Below are 18,293 nucleotides of genomic sequence, written 5' to 3'. Positions count from 1 at the left end.
TGAAGGACATCTTTTTCTTTATCTTACTAAATTGTTTTACTCTGTATTCTCCCGTAATTGATATAATTTATGTGAATTTTTTCTATATTTTATTTTATAAATTAATGAATTCCTTGCTTACAACCCAAAAGTATGATATAAATTAATCTTATCTAGACTTACAAATAGTTACGTATTTTATCACTAATTATGAGTCTTCATCAGATGTTGAGTAAAATACTTGTAGATATATGTATTTTTAATATCAATACATTAAAATAGGGAGAGAGACGAGTGAGATGGAGAGGAAAGCAAGCGAGAATTAAGGTATCCCAAATAAATGCAAATTACACCAGATACAAACATATATGTATGTAACAAATACATAGGAGATCGACGATTGAAATTGGAGAAATCGTGATACATGCAAATTCATTTGAATACGATATATCAAGAATAAATTATACCTAATTTTAATCTCATATATTCTAAGATACATGTATTTGGACGTATTTAAACTCAACAAAATCAAATAAAATTTATAATATGCAAACTAAAGTATATACAAGTAACTATCAATTAAACTAGTGAGATTTTCTAGAAGTTCCCTTTCGTATGTATCCCAGATACAAACAAAAACCGCTTGTAGACAATGTACCTTGAAAAAATTACATCTCATATTGATTCACATATCTCAGTATACATATATCTTAATATATATAAACATATCTCATCATTCCAAAATCTTATAAAGTTCGTAATACTGCAAATTTAAGTGTATCTAATTATAACTAGCTTTAAAGCAGTGAAATTTCTGTAAATTTCTTTTTTTGATCAATCAGAATGAATAGTGAATACCGAGTACCGAACACCGAACAAGAAATACCTTACCCTCCATACCACCACCCAACCACCCACCCATCCCCACCTCTCAAACCCCAAGATATATATTATACATACAATCGAACGTACCTTATTTTGCTCCACAAGGTCCCAAAACTCATCTTGACCATCCATCATTTTCCATTGAATCCTCCTTAAAGTCTCTTCCATATGGGCGGCTCAACTTGTCCCACTCTTGTCCCCTAAATGTTGCTTCACTTGTCTTAAACTTGCTCCTCTCCCTGCCGACAACTTTACCTTGTCTTTGTCCCAAATTTATGCACTTTCAACCAAATTTTTTTTTTTTTTTAAAAAATAAAAATTCTTTAATACCCCCCACCCCCACTCCTCTAACTACCCCACCCCCCACCTAAAATCCCTTTGTCTACAAATTTTCCTTTGCTCTTTATATAACAGCAACCAACAACTTGCAAAGACCTCACCTTTTTCTTGAAATACACAACTTCTTCTGAGATAGTAAATAAAGGAGCAATCTTGATCAAGAAAGTGTTTAAAGAATTTCTGTGTGTGTGTGTTTTGAGATTTGAGGATTTCATTTGGTGTTTTGGGTATTTCAAGATTCAATTTTTAATTTTTTTTGGAGGAGAGAAAGAAAATGACAAGTATAGTGGGCAATCAGAAAGATCTGAATTTCAAAGCCACTGAGCTGAGATTAGGTTTGCCTGGTACAGAAGATCAAGAATCTGACCAAGAAATATCAAATTCCAAGAATAACAACAAAAGGGCTTTACCTGAATCAACTCATGATGAAGAAGATTGTGAATCTAAGTCAAGTTCTGATCATGTCAAAACCCCACCACCTGTTGCCAAGTAAGTTTCTTGAAATTCGAGAAATTTTAATAGCTTAGTTAGTTGGTTAGCTAAACTTGGATTTTTCCATCTTTTCTCTATGGTAAATATTTGGGGGCATTAGATACCTTAAAAATCTGAACTTTTTAACCCCTTTTGATTCAATTGAAGAAATGAGAACTATTAATAATTTGGTTTGAATCGTGGAACTAATCATTAATATGTACGTAAGAATACATTGTGGGGTGTGGTCCTTTTTCAATCCTTGCTAACGTGAACGTGTGAGATGTTTTGTGCATCAAATACGCTTAAAAATTTAAACTTTTTAAATGAGGACTAATAATTTGTGGTTGTTTGATTTGAGTCGTGAAAGTAGTTACTAATATATACATTAGAATTAGATTGTGGGGTGTGGTCCTTTTTCAATCTCTGTGCTAACGTGAGATGTTTTGTGCTATCAGATACGCTTAAAAAATCTGAGCTTTTAAACCCCTTTTGATTCAATTGAAGAAATGAGGACTAATAAGTTGTTGATTAATGTTTTCAGGGCACAAATTGTGGGTTGGCCACCAGTGAGATCTAACAGGAAAAACATCATCCAACCAAAGAAAACAGAATCTGAATCTGGAATGTATGTCAAAGTTAGCATGGATGGTGCCCCTTATCTAAGAAAAATTGATCTGAAAATGTATAAATGTTATCAAGAACTACTAAAAGCCTTAGAAAACATGTTCAAACTCACCATAGGTGAATACTCAGAAAGAGAAGGCTATAAAGGCTCTGAATTTGCCCCTGCTTATGAAGACAAAGATGGTGATTTGATGCTTGTTGGTGATGTTCCTTGGGAGTAAGTTCTTGAAATCTTGAATGTATATTCCATGTATATCATGTATATAATTTATGTATATCGGCTAGAAAAACTCGCATTTTCGTGTAATTCTAATGGGGTTTTTGAATTCTATTTTTTTTTTTGCAGAATGTTTATGTCTTCTTGTAAGAGGCTGAGAATAATGAAAGGATCAGAAGCAAGAGGCTTGGGATGTGGAGTTTAACTTATAAATTATAAAAATTCCCAAATAGAATATTATGATGATGAAGAAGTTTTTTTTCCCTCTTTTTTACAGTAAAAAGAGTCTTTTTTTCACCTTAGGTTCTTGATTAAAATGAACCTAAATATTGTAATCAAAATAGTTTTTTCTCTGGACAGAAAAAACCCTAGTTTTATTAAATTTTGTTGTTTTTTATTTTGGAGTCAACATGATTAATATATAAATATATATGTATAGCAGGAAACACAAACCATGGGGTGGTTTAAAGATCCTGCAAGTGTTATTTTCTTGTTTGTTTTGGAATAATCTCATCAAACATACAATATAGTAAACTATATATGTTTTTTTTTTTTTGTTGCTAAGAAAGCAATTGTACAAATTCACAGTAAATACTGTTTTTGGTTCCTCAAATGTGTAATTTTTATAATTTATTTCATATTTTAAACAGAATTATTGTTTTGCAATGATCATAAGAAGTCAATTTTGATTTTGTTGCCTTTAGAAATAATAATAGAACAAGAATGATGACTTTAGCAAATTGAGTGTTTTATTACCAAGAATTTTGAGAAATATTTAATAGTTTAATATTAAAAATAAGACAAAATAATCAATATACTAAAGTTGAATAGAGGAATATAATACTCTTCTTTTCCTTTTCTCTCCTCTCCTTTCTACGATAATTTGCATTCGCGTCAAATAGATTCACTAAAGAGATTAATAACAAATTTTGTACACTATAGAGGCTAATAACAAATTTTGTATAGAAAAAATGTTGATTTCCATTGCTCGAGTTCGAGCTTTGTTTCATACTTACAATAGGAAATAAGAGAATATGGAGTATTTTTCTTTATAATATTCTGAATTCGTTTCAGATGACAGGTTCACTAAATAATAAATAATAAATTTTCTATAAAAAAGTTTCTTTACTCTTATTATTTAATAATTAATCTCTACATAATTTTAATCAACTATCAAACGATCCCTAAAATATGATATGAAGAATAATTTATAGAATATTGTGAAATTGTCTGGATAAATTCACTAACATCTTTAGTGAGATTATATGAGCAAATTTTCGACCTGGTCTTAGGCCCTGACTCATCTTTCGTAGACAAATCTTGTAGAGGAACCCTTAGGTTTTCAGGTCGGAGAATTCTTCCTTCAATATTCTAAATTCGTCGATCCTATTCATTAAAGAGATAAATTTCATCCTCATTGTTTGAGATGACCTCCATTTCATACCTACAACAAGAAATAAGAGGATATATAAAATACTCTCTTTAATATTTTGAATTCATTTTGGACAAATTCATTTATATTAAGTTTCATCCTCATTGTTCAAATCAGGACCACCATTTCATACATAAAAAAAATATATAAATTTACGTTGGATCTCTATAATATTTTAAATTCGTTTCAAATAGATTTACTAAAGAGATAATTCAAACCCTGACCTTTAATTCATACCTACAACAATAAGAGGATATGAAAATTCATTCCTATAATATTTTAAATTCGTCCCGAAATTTTTTACTAAAAAGATAAATTTCATCCATATTATTTGAACTATGACCTTCATTTTATCTATTCTGTTTAATTTTATTCTTGTCTTGTATCTAAGTGAACTTATATGAACTCAGTAACAGAATGTTAACCTCAAACCAAAAGAAGACAATCTTAAATTAAAAAAAGAATTAATAAATAGTTAATTGCTATAAATTTCATCAAATAAATTAAACTAGATTTTATATGCTCACCAAGATAAGTAGGAATCTATTTGTATATACTATAGATAAAAAGGGAGAAAAAGTTGCAAACTTTTCCTTTGGAATCTTTCATACACATTTGTGTGGTACACAACAAAGTACCTTTTTTAATTTATTACAAAGTTTTTCAAAAACTTTACCAAAATGAATTTGACAAAATAAAGTTGGGTTTCGAAAATGAAACCAAAATGTTCTAGATGTTTTGGGTTCTCCTATTTGATGTTAGCTTTGAGGCTCGATAAATTCAGATTTACTAAGAAAGATTTTATTTTAGAGGTAAAATATGTTGTTGAAAATATAGTTTCATTTTTAAAACTTTAGAAGTCGAGAATTTTAATTGAAAATAACAATATATTTTTCAGCCTACCACTATATTTAGCAAAACAGTTCAAACTTTAAACGACATCATTCAGGGGCGGAGCCATTTTGTATGAATGAAATTCATTCGAACCCCCTTCAATAAAAAATTATACTCACTTCGTTTAAAAAAGAATGATCTCCTTTTCTTTTAAGTTTGTTTCAAAGAGAATGAACTCTTTCTTTTGTTGGTAACATTTTAATTTCAGTTTTCCACGTGACATGTTTAGGGCCATAAGATCAAAGGGTAATTTTGTACATTTAATCTAACTTTAATTTAGGACCACAAGATTCAAAAGTCTTCTTTATATCCTTAAACCGTATCAAGTCAAACCAGATCATTTTTTGTGAAACGGATGAAGTATTATTTATATATGATTAAAATATATATATATATATATATATATATATATATATATATATATATATATATATATAGTAGATGTCGAACCCTTCAGCTACTTCAAATGTCCATTTTTACAAATTTTGAACTCCCTTATTAAAAATTGTGACTCAGCAATAAATGATGAATTAATACTTACCCTCCTATCTTTAATAAATACAGTTCAATCAGCAAATTTTCGATTTACAAAATCATCTTTACACGTGGTTAATTATGATTCAATCACACGTCATTAATTAAATTATTTTTAAAATAGAAAAAGGCTCAAATACGCTATTAAATTTTGAAAAAAAAACTTATTTACGTAATCCATTATAAATTTAACTAATTTTCGTTATTTCAATTAATAAATAAATAACATAAATAAACTTTTTCTAATTTTCTCAAATAAAATAACATAAATAAATTAAACTTTTAGCAAATATTCTCACCGTCACCAAAGAAAAATGCCAAGTTCATTGGATTCTAACTTTGAGGACAGGATACATTAATTAACAAGTTGATTACAAGTTTTAATTACTTCAGAACAATCATTATACACTGTCCACACCTAAATTTTCTTCTATCAAGAAAAAGTCAAAGTACAATTATATGAAATAATTAAAGAACAAAACTTTAAATTATAAATTGCCACATGATGCTAAATACAGACATGGTCAAAGTTCATAATAAGTGAAAGTACAAATGCAGGGAATGCATTAAACTTAAAAGTCCTTATTTTTTTATTTTTAAAAAAATTACACCATTAATGAACATGCCTATATTCTTGCAGAATTTCTCTATTTTCACACATAGAAAAAAGAATATTATGAAGGAAAAAAAAAAGATTCTAATTTCAATTATTCATGTGATTAATTTTCTTTTGTTTTGTTTATTAATTTTATTTTTTCTAATGAAGGGAATGAATCCCACGTCGATTGAAGGCTGAAAATTTCGATTATTTATAAAGTTTGGACATTTTTTTTACGTGAGCTAATTTTGAGTCGTAAACTAAACTCAAAGACCTAATTAGATATGATATTATAAAGTCTGATCAGCCCCGAGGTCCTACAATTGCGGTGAACTAGTAAGAAATAGACCAAATATTTTTGTATATCCAATTAACTAACATCATATAAAATAAAATAATTTTTTTCGCACAAACAAAATTATTATTAGTTTATATAAGAAAATCATACATAAGTAGTTAAAAAGTATCCTTCTTAACATGGCGCCCGTTCTTCGTTATTTTTTTTTTGACATAAATACGAAATATTTTGTGCATAACTTATTAAGGAAAAATCTTACTTGCACTCGTGTTTATACCAATTTAGTTATCACTTAATTAGGGTTAACAGGTACCTATAATTTAGTTAGTTTTTTGAGTGGGGGTGGGTGGGTGGTTGCTTTTGGCATAAGAATCCAAAGTTTTAATTAAGGATCATGTTTGCTAATTAGTGGACATAAGACATAAATCGAATAATTAAAAATAAAATTCATAAGAATCTTATCGAGCAATCAAGAAAATATTTCTTGTGCTTTGCTACTTATTTTAATTTTTTTTTATATATATATATATATATATATATGTTTGTAAACGAATTTTTAAGGCTTAAAAAAATAAGTTATCTTGGAGCCTTGTGCCCTACACAAAGCAAACAAAAGTTAACTGAAAATAACTAAAATGAAATCGATTACTTATTTAGATTATAGTCGAGTGATAAGTACTCTTTCATTTTTAAATAGAAATTACGATCGAGTCAAAGATTTTGTTGAAGTGATAAATATTTTTTCATCCTTAACCAGAAGTTTCAGACTCGAGTCACCTTTCTAGAAAACGCTCCCTTAATATAGAATTTCTCTATTCGTATTTGAACTTAATCAAACTCTAATATAAATAGCAGACATTATATAAAATAAAAGATTGATTACTTATTAATCAATAAAAATATCTCATTTCTTATTTTTCACTCACTGTCCACTTACATTTAATTAATTAATTGACACATGCTAATGGTGAGAATTACGAGGTAATAGTTACAATTGTTCACACTTCAGCAAACAATTAGACAGTAATTTAAGTAAAGTAATCTTCTTTTTAACTGATCTTTTTTTCCCTTAAATTATTATAAATTATTTTAGCCAAATATATTCTTTTTAGAATATCTCTTGTTCTTTGGATGCTTTTAAGAAAAGATATGAAATGAGTCACTTGAATTAAGTTAGCCTGCACCTATTTCCAATTTTAATTAGTACTTTGAATACATTTCAACATATTTTATTCATAAGATATATAGTAAAATAAAATAAAAAGTAATTATTATAATAGGTAAAATTATATTGATTTCATAATATCTTATTTGTTCTTATTTTCCACTCGATATTCATACCTACATTGAAAAGGATTATTTTGAATTCACGCTGCATAAAATTTCAATATAAATTCAAAAGAATCGCTTTTTAAGAATATTTTCATACACAAAACTCGATAATGATACTATAATATGGAGAAAACTCGATAATGATACTATAATATGGATGTCAGCACCGTGCACATAGAATGTAATTTTTATTTTCATTATTGACAAGAGCAAAAGCACCTTTTTAATTAAACCTTCATTTACTGTAATTATGACTCAGAGTTGCAGTAATATATTTTATTTTGTTTATAGACCAAAAATAATAATCAAAAGAATTTGGAATCCAATGTAGCATTAACTGTATCCTTTGGAGAACCAGAAATTGAACAAAAAGATTATTTGAGAAAAAGGTGCAAGCAAAACAAAAAGCTATTTAAAAGGTCTTTTTTTTTTAAAAAAAAATAATTAGTTTACTTTCTTTTATTCTAAAATAAGTGTGTTTTTAAGTATTAAAAAAGATTATCTAAAAATAAATGTCATTAATTAAAAAAAAATAGTATTTTCCTTTACTATACATTTATATTAACCAAATATTTCTTCATAGTAGTGCTTATTCTCGATAAACATATACACTATATATTCTATTTACTACTTTTCTTTACTTTTTATTAATGGCAGTAAAATGAGTCAAAATGATACTTATTTTGAAACGTATGACACAATAAATACATCGTATTATCAAGTAATTTTGTTATAGAAATAGAAAACCAATTCACTGTGGGCACTCCAATAATGATGTCTCCAAATACACATTTTAATTTTGAGAAATAAAACTAACTAATGTATTTGGAAATTGTGGTGTTTCAACAATAAATAAATAGAATAAATATTCATTTGATGACACCCCCTTTAGAGAAAATTGGGTAACTTTGTAAGGTTGGATGAAGACAATAGTAACATTAAAGCAGTAATTACAATAGTAAAATGAAGACAGTATCAAACAAATGTCATTTAAATATATGGAAACTTGCTATCTAATTCTTTGAAATATTTAAAGAGGCATTTCAACTGTCCTCACAACTCTGGTACAACAAATGTATTTGGAGCTATGGAAACTTGATTCAAGCCTGAGAAAATGGTAAACAAGGAACCTGTTAGTTATTATGAAAATAAACCAAAACGTAAGTCAAAGGAGTGTTTAATATACAAGTCTAAAGAGGATAGGATGTATAGAATGTATGCAAATCTTACCTTTACCCCTTTGTGGGGTAGAGAAGTTGTTTCTTATAGACCCTCGGTCCGACAGAAAAAGAAAAGAATTTGAAGCATGATAACAGAAAAAGAAAAGAATTTGAAGCATGGTAACAAGAAAATATGACAGCAAAATAGCAAGATACAGAACAAATAAAGTAACAGATAGAACTCGGCTAAGATGCATTAAGAAATTTCTATCTTCCAATTTTTTTTTCTTTTTGACAAGGGAAACCCGCAGCTGCTATCCTTTCGGTGCGCATAAGGTAAAACCACCACTCCTAGGAATAGCTCGCAAACCACACAGGAGAGGTAACCCGGACTAGGCAAATTCGATGCGACAAGGTCAACCCAGAAGGCAAACCCTTTGCTTTCGCTGGAAAGGGGTTTTGAACTTGAAACCTCAAAAATGGAAGTTCCAAGCCAAACCACTGGGTCACCCCGAAGGATTATCTTACACTTCTATGTAGAACTGAACTCCAGAAAAGACCCACAAAGTAACAGAAAAGAGTACCACAAACATGCAAACCTACTTTAAGCCAGCCTGTAGATCATCTGGTGTACTTCAACAATGAAAATAGGCATTTCACACATGAGAGAAAAATGACTAGAAACAAACATGCATTCAAATACAGATAATTCTATTATATACCTCTGTAAAGAGTAAAGACCTAAGAGCAGCATTATGAGCACCAGCACAGAAAGAGGTAGACCTTTTATTAAAGGCACAAGGATACAACAGCATGAGGCCAAAATATACTTCAACATATTTTAAACTAGGTAGTATGTACTATATATGTATGAGGGGAACAGTGGATATTCTGGTTTTTCCCACTCCACGCCCAAACAATTTTGTCTATGTGCTTATGTTTTAGTATCTGACACAATTGAACTAGACTATTCTCAATTTTTTACAACATGAATACTTTAACCTATTGTTTTGACTTTTTTAGCCTCAAACTTGAGGGACATTTCAGTATGTCAAGGGCCCAAAAGACCAAAAGTGTGCTTGAAATTGAGTATGCATAACGACAATCAGGAAGTAAAGCATAGCACTAAAAGTAACAACCTGTTGTTTCTTCTTCTTTGGTCTCCTCTTTCTTCGGGGTTTTCGAGCATCAGAGTTGGAGCTGATATTCCCACTGTTGCCTGTGAGTGAATCTGCAGGTCTTCCTTTTCTGAATGTAGATCTATTAAAGCTATCTGATGTGTTGCTGGAGGTTGACATATCACGGAAAGACGATTTCTTACTTGTAGATCCTCCAAACCTTGATTTTTTATTTGCTGAATGACTAAAAGACTTGCTCGAAGGACGAGGTGGCGGCATTAGAGCACGGGCAGATATTTGCTTCTGCACACATAATTTCAAATAGTAAGAGTACGTAAACATTAAATTTCAAAGTCAATTTCGGCAGCACAATTAGAAAATTCCAATTGAAACAAACCTGATTCTTTTCATCACTGGACATGCTAGAAGCTGCTTTGCCAGATGCACTAGAAGCTTGTTCTCTGCAATAGAAGTATTTGAGTTCTCGTTATAAGGATCAACAAGAAAAGGGCTCACCAAAAGTTCAGCCCTGAAGGCTTCATGCAGATCGATCATTACAAGAGCACTAATCACCTTCTAGAAACCCCAGGACACTACAATTTTGTTAAGAAGTAGGAGGTGGACACTAGCTGGTTGGGGATTGAGGCATAGTTTGTTTGTTTGTTTGGTCTAAGAAATGAAGAATCTAAAACAAAGAGCTCACAAATGGACTCAACCTGAATCATGATGGCAGTACTCTACTCCCTTTCATTGAGTATTAGGAGGAGATTAGTTTGTGTGTCCCTACTTCATTCCATGAAATTTTACAAGAGGGTGGATACACCAGTAGCAAATTAACTAGTTTTAAATTCACTGCCAAGCTCATACTATATTCTAAAATCTAACACTAATACATTTAACAACATCACGAGAAAATTATTGACCCAAGATAGAATGTCAATATTCCCCTCATGCACATTATACACTTCAGTCCATCTTCCCAAAGGATACTTTTACCCAAGGCAGAACATTACCAAGTCCTGCAAGCGTGAAGTCAATACTCAATAGCAATTACTCTCTCCATTTCAATTCATGTTTTTGACTAGGCACAAAGTTTAAGAAAAGAAACTTTTGAATTTTTGTAGTCTTAAAAAAAAGGAAGTGTAAAGTGCACCAAAATGCCCTTTGAATCTTATGGTCTGAAATACGACAGGCTATTGGTTTCAAGAGCTATTAAATCTAAAAAATGGCATTCAAAGAAAGTAAGACGCATACGTTGAAACATAGGGAGTAGTTTCTACGGACAAATCAATACCTTGCACTTTTATCAGTCCACTCGTCATCAGCATCATCACTTGAGCTTCCACTTTCAAAGAAATCATCATCGCTTAAATCAAGAAGCCCATCGTCTTCGCTCCCTGTTTCTGTTAGGAAAGGCCCAAGTAGAGGATCAGTTCTGATCGATGCAAACAATGTTGCAAATACCAATTTGAAATCAGTAAGTACACAATTGTGAAGAGCAACTGAAGTTCTATCTAATAATCCATCTAGTAAAGCCAACTGAAGGTCACAATGTTGCAGCTTCTGACATTTCTCTGAAGCTAACCAAGATCTTGTTGAAAATTCATCATTCAGAAGCATTCAAATTTGAATACCTATAACAAACTAACACTACATAATCATCAACCAAAGCACACTTTTTCCTATAAAAGTTAAGGCTCTTGCTCACATGTTTGATATAACTGATTGTCTTGCAGATATTACAATGAGAAAACAGATAGACTCATTTAGTTATGACGAGGGTATGAGGATTGATCACTTAGTAGCTAAGATGAGATAAAATCAGCTTAGATGATATTTTCTTATGTAGTATGTTTTAGTTACAGATTTTGACTGTACCAGCTACTGCAATAAGCATCTTTAAAAAGAAGCAAACTCTATGAAAGTCAAAACTAAGGTGAACTACATATTGAACAACAGCTTAGTACCTTCCAAATCTTTCCCACTTGCGGCAGCAGCAACTATATTGGCTTTGATTTGCTCCCGTAATTTACATCTTTTGTCAACAATATCTTGCTCATCACCTCCCGAAAACAAGGATACATATTTCTCATTCTTGGGAAAGAACTGCGACCAAAATAACACTTTGTTATCAGAATGAGAAGACAAAAAATGACCAATTTATGTTTTAACTTAGACTAGCAAAGACGTCATAAGTTCTGTTGCACTATATGAGAAACCATTTATAAGATTTCTGAGTTTTAGCCATTTCAGCAGGTGATCTCTGCATCAACAATTTTTTTATGGAACCCTAGACGACCCCAAATCTAGGCTAACTATTGCATCTTCATAAATATGTGAATGTCATATTCAAGATGATAAGACGATCTAATGCTCGCACTAGCAAAAAACAAATGGCATCAATGACAATATTCATTAGAAAACACTTGACTTTATCCTTCTCATTAAACAATTTTCTTTGCGAAAAATGGACTAAACTCTAAATCTGGGACCAGAAAAAGTAGACAAGCGGCCCCAAGGCCTAGCTCGAGTGGAAACACGTGGAGGATTTGTGGCTTAGGTCACAGGTTCAAGCCCCATACCAAGCAAAGCGAAGCCCAGTACTTGAGTGGAGAAGGGTAGAGGGAAGGCCCATCATCCACAGAGTTTAGAAGGCTATGATTGGTCCAAAGGGCGGGTCATAGGCAAATTTCCTCAGTTATTAAAAAAAAAAAAAAGTGGACAACTGTTTCGGTGAAAAGATCGATACTGTGAGGAACAGAGTTGAACTCAATCGGATATGGCCATCAAAGAACATAAGAAACAGGTAACCTAATTAGAAGCTCACCCGAACATATTCAAGGTCCTCTTTCAATTTAGCAAGTTGTTCAGCAATTTCTGTTTCTTGGGCCTTACAAGATGAAGTGCGCTGTTGTTTCTCCAAACGTCTTATTCTTCTCTCTATTTTTCTTCTATCTGCCCATTAATTGAAGCTCAATGAATCAATTCTCAACTACAACGTACCGTGTGGAAGTATATCAAATATATAAAGCAGAGAAGAAGTTACTAACCAAAAAATTTAACCTTCCTGTTGCGAAGAAATATTTTGCGTTCTACAGCCAGACGATTCTGAAGCTCTTGCTGCTTTTTGAGTTCCTCCAATTTCTGTTTTTGAACTTCTCTAATCTCAGGAGGCAAATCCTGGAAATATTATCCCGTTACTATGTTTTTCGATAATTGTGCACTCAAATCTTTTACCTCCTCAGGGTTTACAGACCAAAAATGCTACATGAACACGTTAGCTTCCTACATTATCTGTATGTCACTAGATAGAGCTCATAGTTAGAGATGCCAAGCCAAGCATAGAACTTTGCTTTAAATCTATTTCATGCAAAACCACATTCAAGTCTCAACTCAGGATGCTTGTCTAGGAGTCAAAACTCAGATAACAAAATCCACAGGTAAATAGTTACTCCTTTGTCCCTAATTACTTGTCCAATTTTCTTTTTTTACTTGTCCATTTTGACAAATCAAGAAAGGACAAAATTTTGTATCTAATTATCTAACTATTGTCTAAATTGTCTGATCTAATATAATTGCTTGGTCAAAAAAGAAAAAATTTAACAAAAAAACTAGTTTGTTCCTTATTTCTGTAGAAGTCATCGTCGGATATGAACATCAGTTATTGGGTGTGAAACTAGTTATCTGTACACTTGGTAGATTGTTCCAGTAAGCCACGGCCAATAGCTACTCTTTCCCAGAAGATGCTAGGAAAACAATTAAACTGTAAGTTATAGCCAAAAACTAGGCATCCTAATACTCCTATATGTCGAAGTTTCTTCAAATCTATAAGTTCCATTTGTCTCATATTTACAATTTCCATCCTTTTTTATCAACAATTATTTCCAAAACACTTAACACAATAGTTTGTTCACAATTCAAACTAATAAACAAAAAATACTACAGATAAACAACATCAAAGTTGAGCAACGACGACGACTTTAAACAGCCCTCTCATGTGCAACTACTAGTTCAGTTCAGAGACACAAACACCACCCAAGATATATCAATTTTGCAAACAACTCTAATCAAACTTAAATCTACATTGTGCCAGCATCACAAACCATATTTGACAGGGAAAAAAAGGGCATTTTCCATATCATTCTTTTGATAACCTTACCATTCAAAAAAAAGATTACTCTTTTCATAAGTTGTTCCAAGTTTTTCAAAGAAATTAGCATTAACCAAACCCATTCATCACACTCTAGTATAGATACTCCTCTTACAATGCACCATTACTATTATGAAGTCAAAAAAAATTGTTTTCTTCTTCAACTAACTAACATTTTATACAGTTTTTACTCATTTTTACAATATACCATACTGCCTAATGCCAAAGTGAGACCTAAGCTGAGACAGTTGGACCTCCAGTATAACACAACAAATATGAATACGAGTGTATAATCGGAACCCTTCGTCTATATTAATTTCAATAAGAAAAAGAATAAAGGAGAGAGAAAAGGGTATGTACTTTACGGAGCATGCGTTCGACGGAACGAATTTGATTTTTGATTGAAACAGCCTTAGACTTAGACTTCTTCTCAACACCTAATGATTTGGGTCGCCTGTTTCTATTACTATTAGCTTCAGGGACTCTGCGTTTCCCATAACCTCCATGCGCCATTACAGAAGGAGAAAGGAAATACTGAAATGGAGCCAAATTCTAGTGCTGTGAAGCAGACATTGTGCGACTCCAATGGAGTTTTGTCAAGCTAGGTTTTTGCTGACTTGCCTTGGTGGGGGTGGGGTGTTTTTGAGTTGGGGTTGGGGTAGGGGGTGGAGTGGAGTTTTTTTCTCACCACTAGTTATTATTTCTATTAAATATACGAAAAAACGAATGAATTTTTCATTGTAAATAAAATTAGTCTTAAAAAATAGATAAAAGTTTAGGGGAGGATTAAAAGTGCACGCCAAAATTTTTTGTAGACGTCCGTCAAGACCTTGGCTATGCATCCAATTGGCCTTCACGGCCATTTCGGTCCATTTTTAAGGTCAAACGAGCTTCGAAGCGCGCATACCTTCCATTTAAACGATTTTCATGTGTTATAGCAAACCATTATTTGGGTGATCCAGATTTCGACATCAAAAATGCTAAAAAAATTTGTGTACGTCCGTCAAGACCTTGGCTATGCATTTGGTTGGCCCTCACGGTCATTCCGACCCATTTTCAAGGTAAAACGACCCCCAAAGCGTGCGTACCTCCCATTTCAACGATTTTCGTGTGCTATAGCAAATCATTTTTTGGGTGATCTGAATTCCGACGTCAAAAATGGCAAAAAAATTTGTGGACGTCCGTCAAGGCCTTGGCTATGCATCCGGTTGGCCCTCACGACCATTCCGATCCATTTTCAAGGTCAAACGAACCCCTAAGCGCGCATACCCCCCATTTCGACGATTTTCGTGTGCTATAGCAAACCATTTTTTGGATGATCCGAATTCTGACGTCAAAAATTTCAAAAAATTTTGTGGACGTCCGTTAAGACCTTGGCTATGCATCCGGTTGGCCCTCACGGCTATTCCGACACATTTTCAAGGTCAAACGAGCCCCGAAGCTCGCATACCCCCATTTCGACGATTTTTGTGTGCTATAGAAAACCATATTTTGGGTGATCCGGATTCCGACATTAAAAATGCCAAAAATTTTTGTGGACGTCCGTCAAGACCTTGGCTATGCATCTGGTTGGCCCTCGCGGCCATTCTGACCAATTTTCAAAGTCAAACGAGCCCCGAATCACACACACCCCCTCATTTCGACTATTTTCGTGTGCTATAACAAACCATTTTTTGGGTGATCTGGATTCCGACGTTAAAACTGCCAAAATTTTTTGTGGACGTCCTTAAGACCTTGGCTATGATCCAGTTGGTCCTCACGGTCATTCCGACCCATTTTCAAGGTCAAACGAGCCCCAAAGCACGCATACCCCCTATTTCATCGATTTTCGTGTGATATAGCTAACCATTTTTTGGGTGATCCGGATTTCGACGTCAAAAATGCCAAAATTTTGGATGTCCGTCAAGACCTTGGCTATACATCCGGTTTTCCTTCACAAACATTCCGACCCATTTTCAAAGTCAAACGACCCCCGAAGCGCGCATACCCCCCATTTTGACGATTTTAGTGTGCTATAGCAAACCATTTTTTGGGTGATCCAGATTCGACGTAAAATATGTCAAAATTTTTTGTAGACGTCAATCAGGATTTTTGCTATGCACTGGTTGGCAATCACGGTCATTCCGACCCATTTTTAAGGTCAAACGAGCTCCGAAGCGCGCATATCCCCCATTTCGATGATTTTGGTGTGCTATATCAAACCATTTTTTGGATGATCCGGATTCCGAAGTCAAAGATGCCAAAAAAATTTATAGATGTCCGTCAAGACCTTGTCTATGCATCCAGTTGGCCCTCACGGCTATTCCGACCCATTTGCAAGGTCAAACGAGCCCCGAAGACCGCATACAATCCATTTCGACGATTTTGGTGTGCTATACCAAATTAGTTTTTAGGTGATCCGGATTCCGACGTCAAAAATGGAAAAAAAAATTGAACGTCCGTCAAGACCTTGGCGATGCATCCGATTGTCCCTCACGGCAATTTCGACCCATTTTCAAGGTCAAACGAGCCCCGAAGCGCGCATACCCCTCATTTCAACGATTTTCGTGTGCTATATAGCAAACCATTTTTCGGGTGATCCAGATCCCGACATTAAAAATGCCAAAAAAATTTATGAACGTCTTTCAAGACCTTGGCTATGTCTTCGGTTGGCCCTCACGGCTATTCCGACCAATTTTCAAGGTCAAACGAGCCCCGAAGCGCGCATCCCCCCTCCCCCATTTCAACGATTTTCGTGTGCTATAGCAAACCATTTTTTTGGTGATTCGGATTTCGACATCAAAAATGCAAATTTTTTTTGTGGTCGTCCTTCAAGACCTTGACTATGCATCTGATTGACCCTCACGTCCATTCCGACCCATTTTCAAGTTCAAACGAGCCCCGAAGCCCGCATACCATCCATTTCGATGATTTTCGTGTGCTATACCAAACCATTTTTGGGTGATTCGGATTCCGACGTTAAAAATGCCAAACTGGACGTCCGTCAATTCATTGGCTATGCATCTACCCCCTATTTGGACGATTTTCGTGTGATATAGCGAACTATTTTTTGGGTGATCCGGATTCCGACGTTAAAAATGTCAAAAAAATTTGTGGACGTCCGTCAAGACCTTGGTTATGCATTCGGTTGGCCCTCACAGCCATTCCGACCCATTTTAAAGGTTAAACGAGCCTTGAAGCGCGCATACCCTCCATTTTGACGATTTTCGTGTCCTATAACAAATCATTTTTTGGGTAATTCGGATTCCGACATAAAAAATGTCAAACTTTTTTGTGGACGTCCGTCAAGACCTTGGTTATGCATTTGGTTGGCCTTCTCAGCCATTCCGACCCATTTTCAAGGTCAAACGAGTCCCGAAGCGCGCATACCCCCATTTGAATAATTTTCGTGTGTCATATCAAACCATTTTTGGGTGATCCAAATTCAGACGTAAAAAATGCCATATTTTTTTTGGAAGTCCGTCAAGACCTTGGCTATGCATCGGATTGGCCCTCACGGCCATTCCGACCCATTTTTAAGGTCAAACGAATCTCAAAGCGCGCATACCCCCCATTTCGACGATTTTCGTGTGCTATAGCAAACCATTTTTTGGGTGATCCAAATTCCAACGTCAAAAATTCCAAAATTTTTTGTGGACGTCCTTCAAGACCTTAACTATGCATCCGGTTGGCCCTCACGGCCATTCAAGGTAACGAGCCCTGAAGCGCGCATGCCCCCTATTTCGACGATTTTCGTGTGCTATAGGAAACCATTTTTATGGTTGATCCGGATTTCGACGTTAAAAATGCCAAAAAATTTTATGGACGTCCTTCAAGACCTTGGCTATGCATCCGGTTGTCCCTCACGGTCATTCCGACCCATTTTCAAAATCAAACGAGCCCCGAAGCATGCATACCCACCATTTCGATGATTTTCGTGTGCTATAATAAACCATTTTTTGGGTGATTCAGATTCCGACGTTAAAACTGCCAAAATTTTTTGTGGACGTCCGTCAAGACCTTGTCTATCCGGTTGTCCCTCACGGACATTTCGACCCATTTTCAAGGTGAAACGAGCCCCAAAGCGCGCATACCCCTCATTTCGATGTTTTGCGTGTGCTATAACAAACCATTTCTGGGGTGATCCGGATTTCAATGTCAAAAATGCCAAATTATTTTGTGGACGTCCGTCAAGACCTTAGCTATGCATCCGGATGGCCCTCACGGCCATTCCGACCCATTTTCATGGTCAAACGAGCTCCGAAGCATGCAAACTTCTA

General features: G+C 33.9%; 2 protein-coding genes across 2 annotated transcripts; one reads left to right on the top strand and one right to left on the bottom strand.

Annotated features, from left to right (window-relative positions):
* The first annotated feature begins 1,477 nt into the window (after positions 1-1,477).
* On the top strand, positions 1,478-2,723 carry LOC101055541 (IAA1). The gene is made up of 3 exons (NM_001279108.1): positions 1,478-1,692; positions 2,219-2,518; positions 2,648-2,723. Exons 1-3 carry the CDS (start codon positions 1,478-1,480, stop codon positions 2,721-2,723), a joined length of 591 nt encoding a protein of 196 aa, NP_001266037.1.
* Positions 2,724-8,493: 5,770 nt separating this feature from the next.
* Positions 8,494-14,717, bottom strand: LOC101268030 (rRNA-processing protein EFG1). Its single transcript, XM_004247592.5, has 8 exons — positions 14,395-14,717; positions 12,935-13,064; positions 12,712-12,839; positions 11,852-11,990; positions 11,179-11,287; positions 10,282-10,345; positions 9,906-10,187; positions 8,494-8,712 (listed from the first exon to the last, which is right to left on the bottom strand). Exons 1-8 carry the CDS (start codon positions 14,545-14,547, stop codon positions 8,707-8,709), a joined length of 1,011 nt encoding a protein of 336 aa, XP_004247640.1. The 5' UTR covers positions 14,548-14,717; the 3' UTR covers positions 8,494-8,706.
* Positions 14,718-18,293: the final 3,576 nt, after the last annotated feature.

The sequence above is a fragment of the Solanum lycopersicum genome, chromosome 9, assembly GCF_036512215.1.
Source record: "Solanum lycopersicum chromosome 9, SLM_r2.1".
In the NCBI taxonomy this organism is placed as follows: domain Eukaryota; kingdom Viridiplantae; phylum Streptophyta; class Magnoliopsida; order Solanales; family Solanaceae; genus Solanum; species Solanum lycopersicum.
The sequence above is the reverse complement of the archived record's forward strand: the minus strand, read 5'-3'. Positions and strand labels throughout refer to the sequence as shown.

Excerpts from the sequence above, each read along its gene's own strand:
- LOC101055541 (NM_001279108.1), top strand. The coding sequence starts at position 1,478 with ATGACAAGTATAGTGGGCAATCAGAAAGATCTGAATTTCAAAGCCACT. Across the intron at positions 1,693-2,218 it reads ACCCCACCACCTGTTGCCAA|GGCACAAATTGTGGGTTGGC; the intron begins GTAAGTTTCTTG and ends TAATGTTTTCAG. Across the intron at positions 2,519-2,647 it reads GTTGGTGATGTTCCTTGGGA|AATGTTTATGTCTTCTTGTA; the intron begins GTAAGTTCTTGA and ends TTTTTTTTGCAG.
- LOC101268030 (XM_004247592.5), bottom strand. The coding sequence starts at position 14,547 with ATGGCGCATGGAGGTTATGGGAAACGCAGAGTCCCTGAAGCTAATAGT. Across the intron at positions 11,991-12,711 it reads AGGACCTTGAATATGTTCGG|TTCTTTCCCAAGAATGAGAA; the intron begins GTGAGCTTCTAA and ends TTTTGGTCGCAG. Across the intron at positions 10,188-10,281 it reads CCAGTGATGAAAAGAATCAG|AAGCAAATATCTGCCCGTGC; the intron begins GTTTGTTTCAAT and ends TTATGTGTGCAG.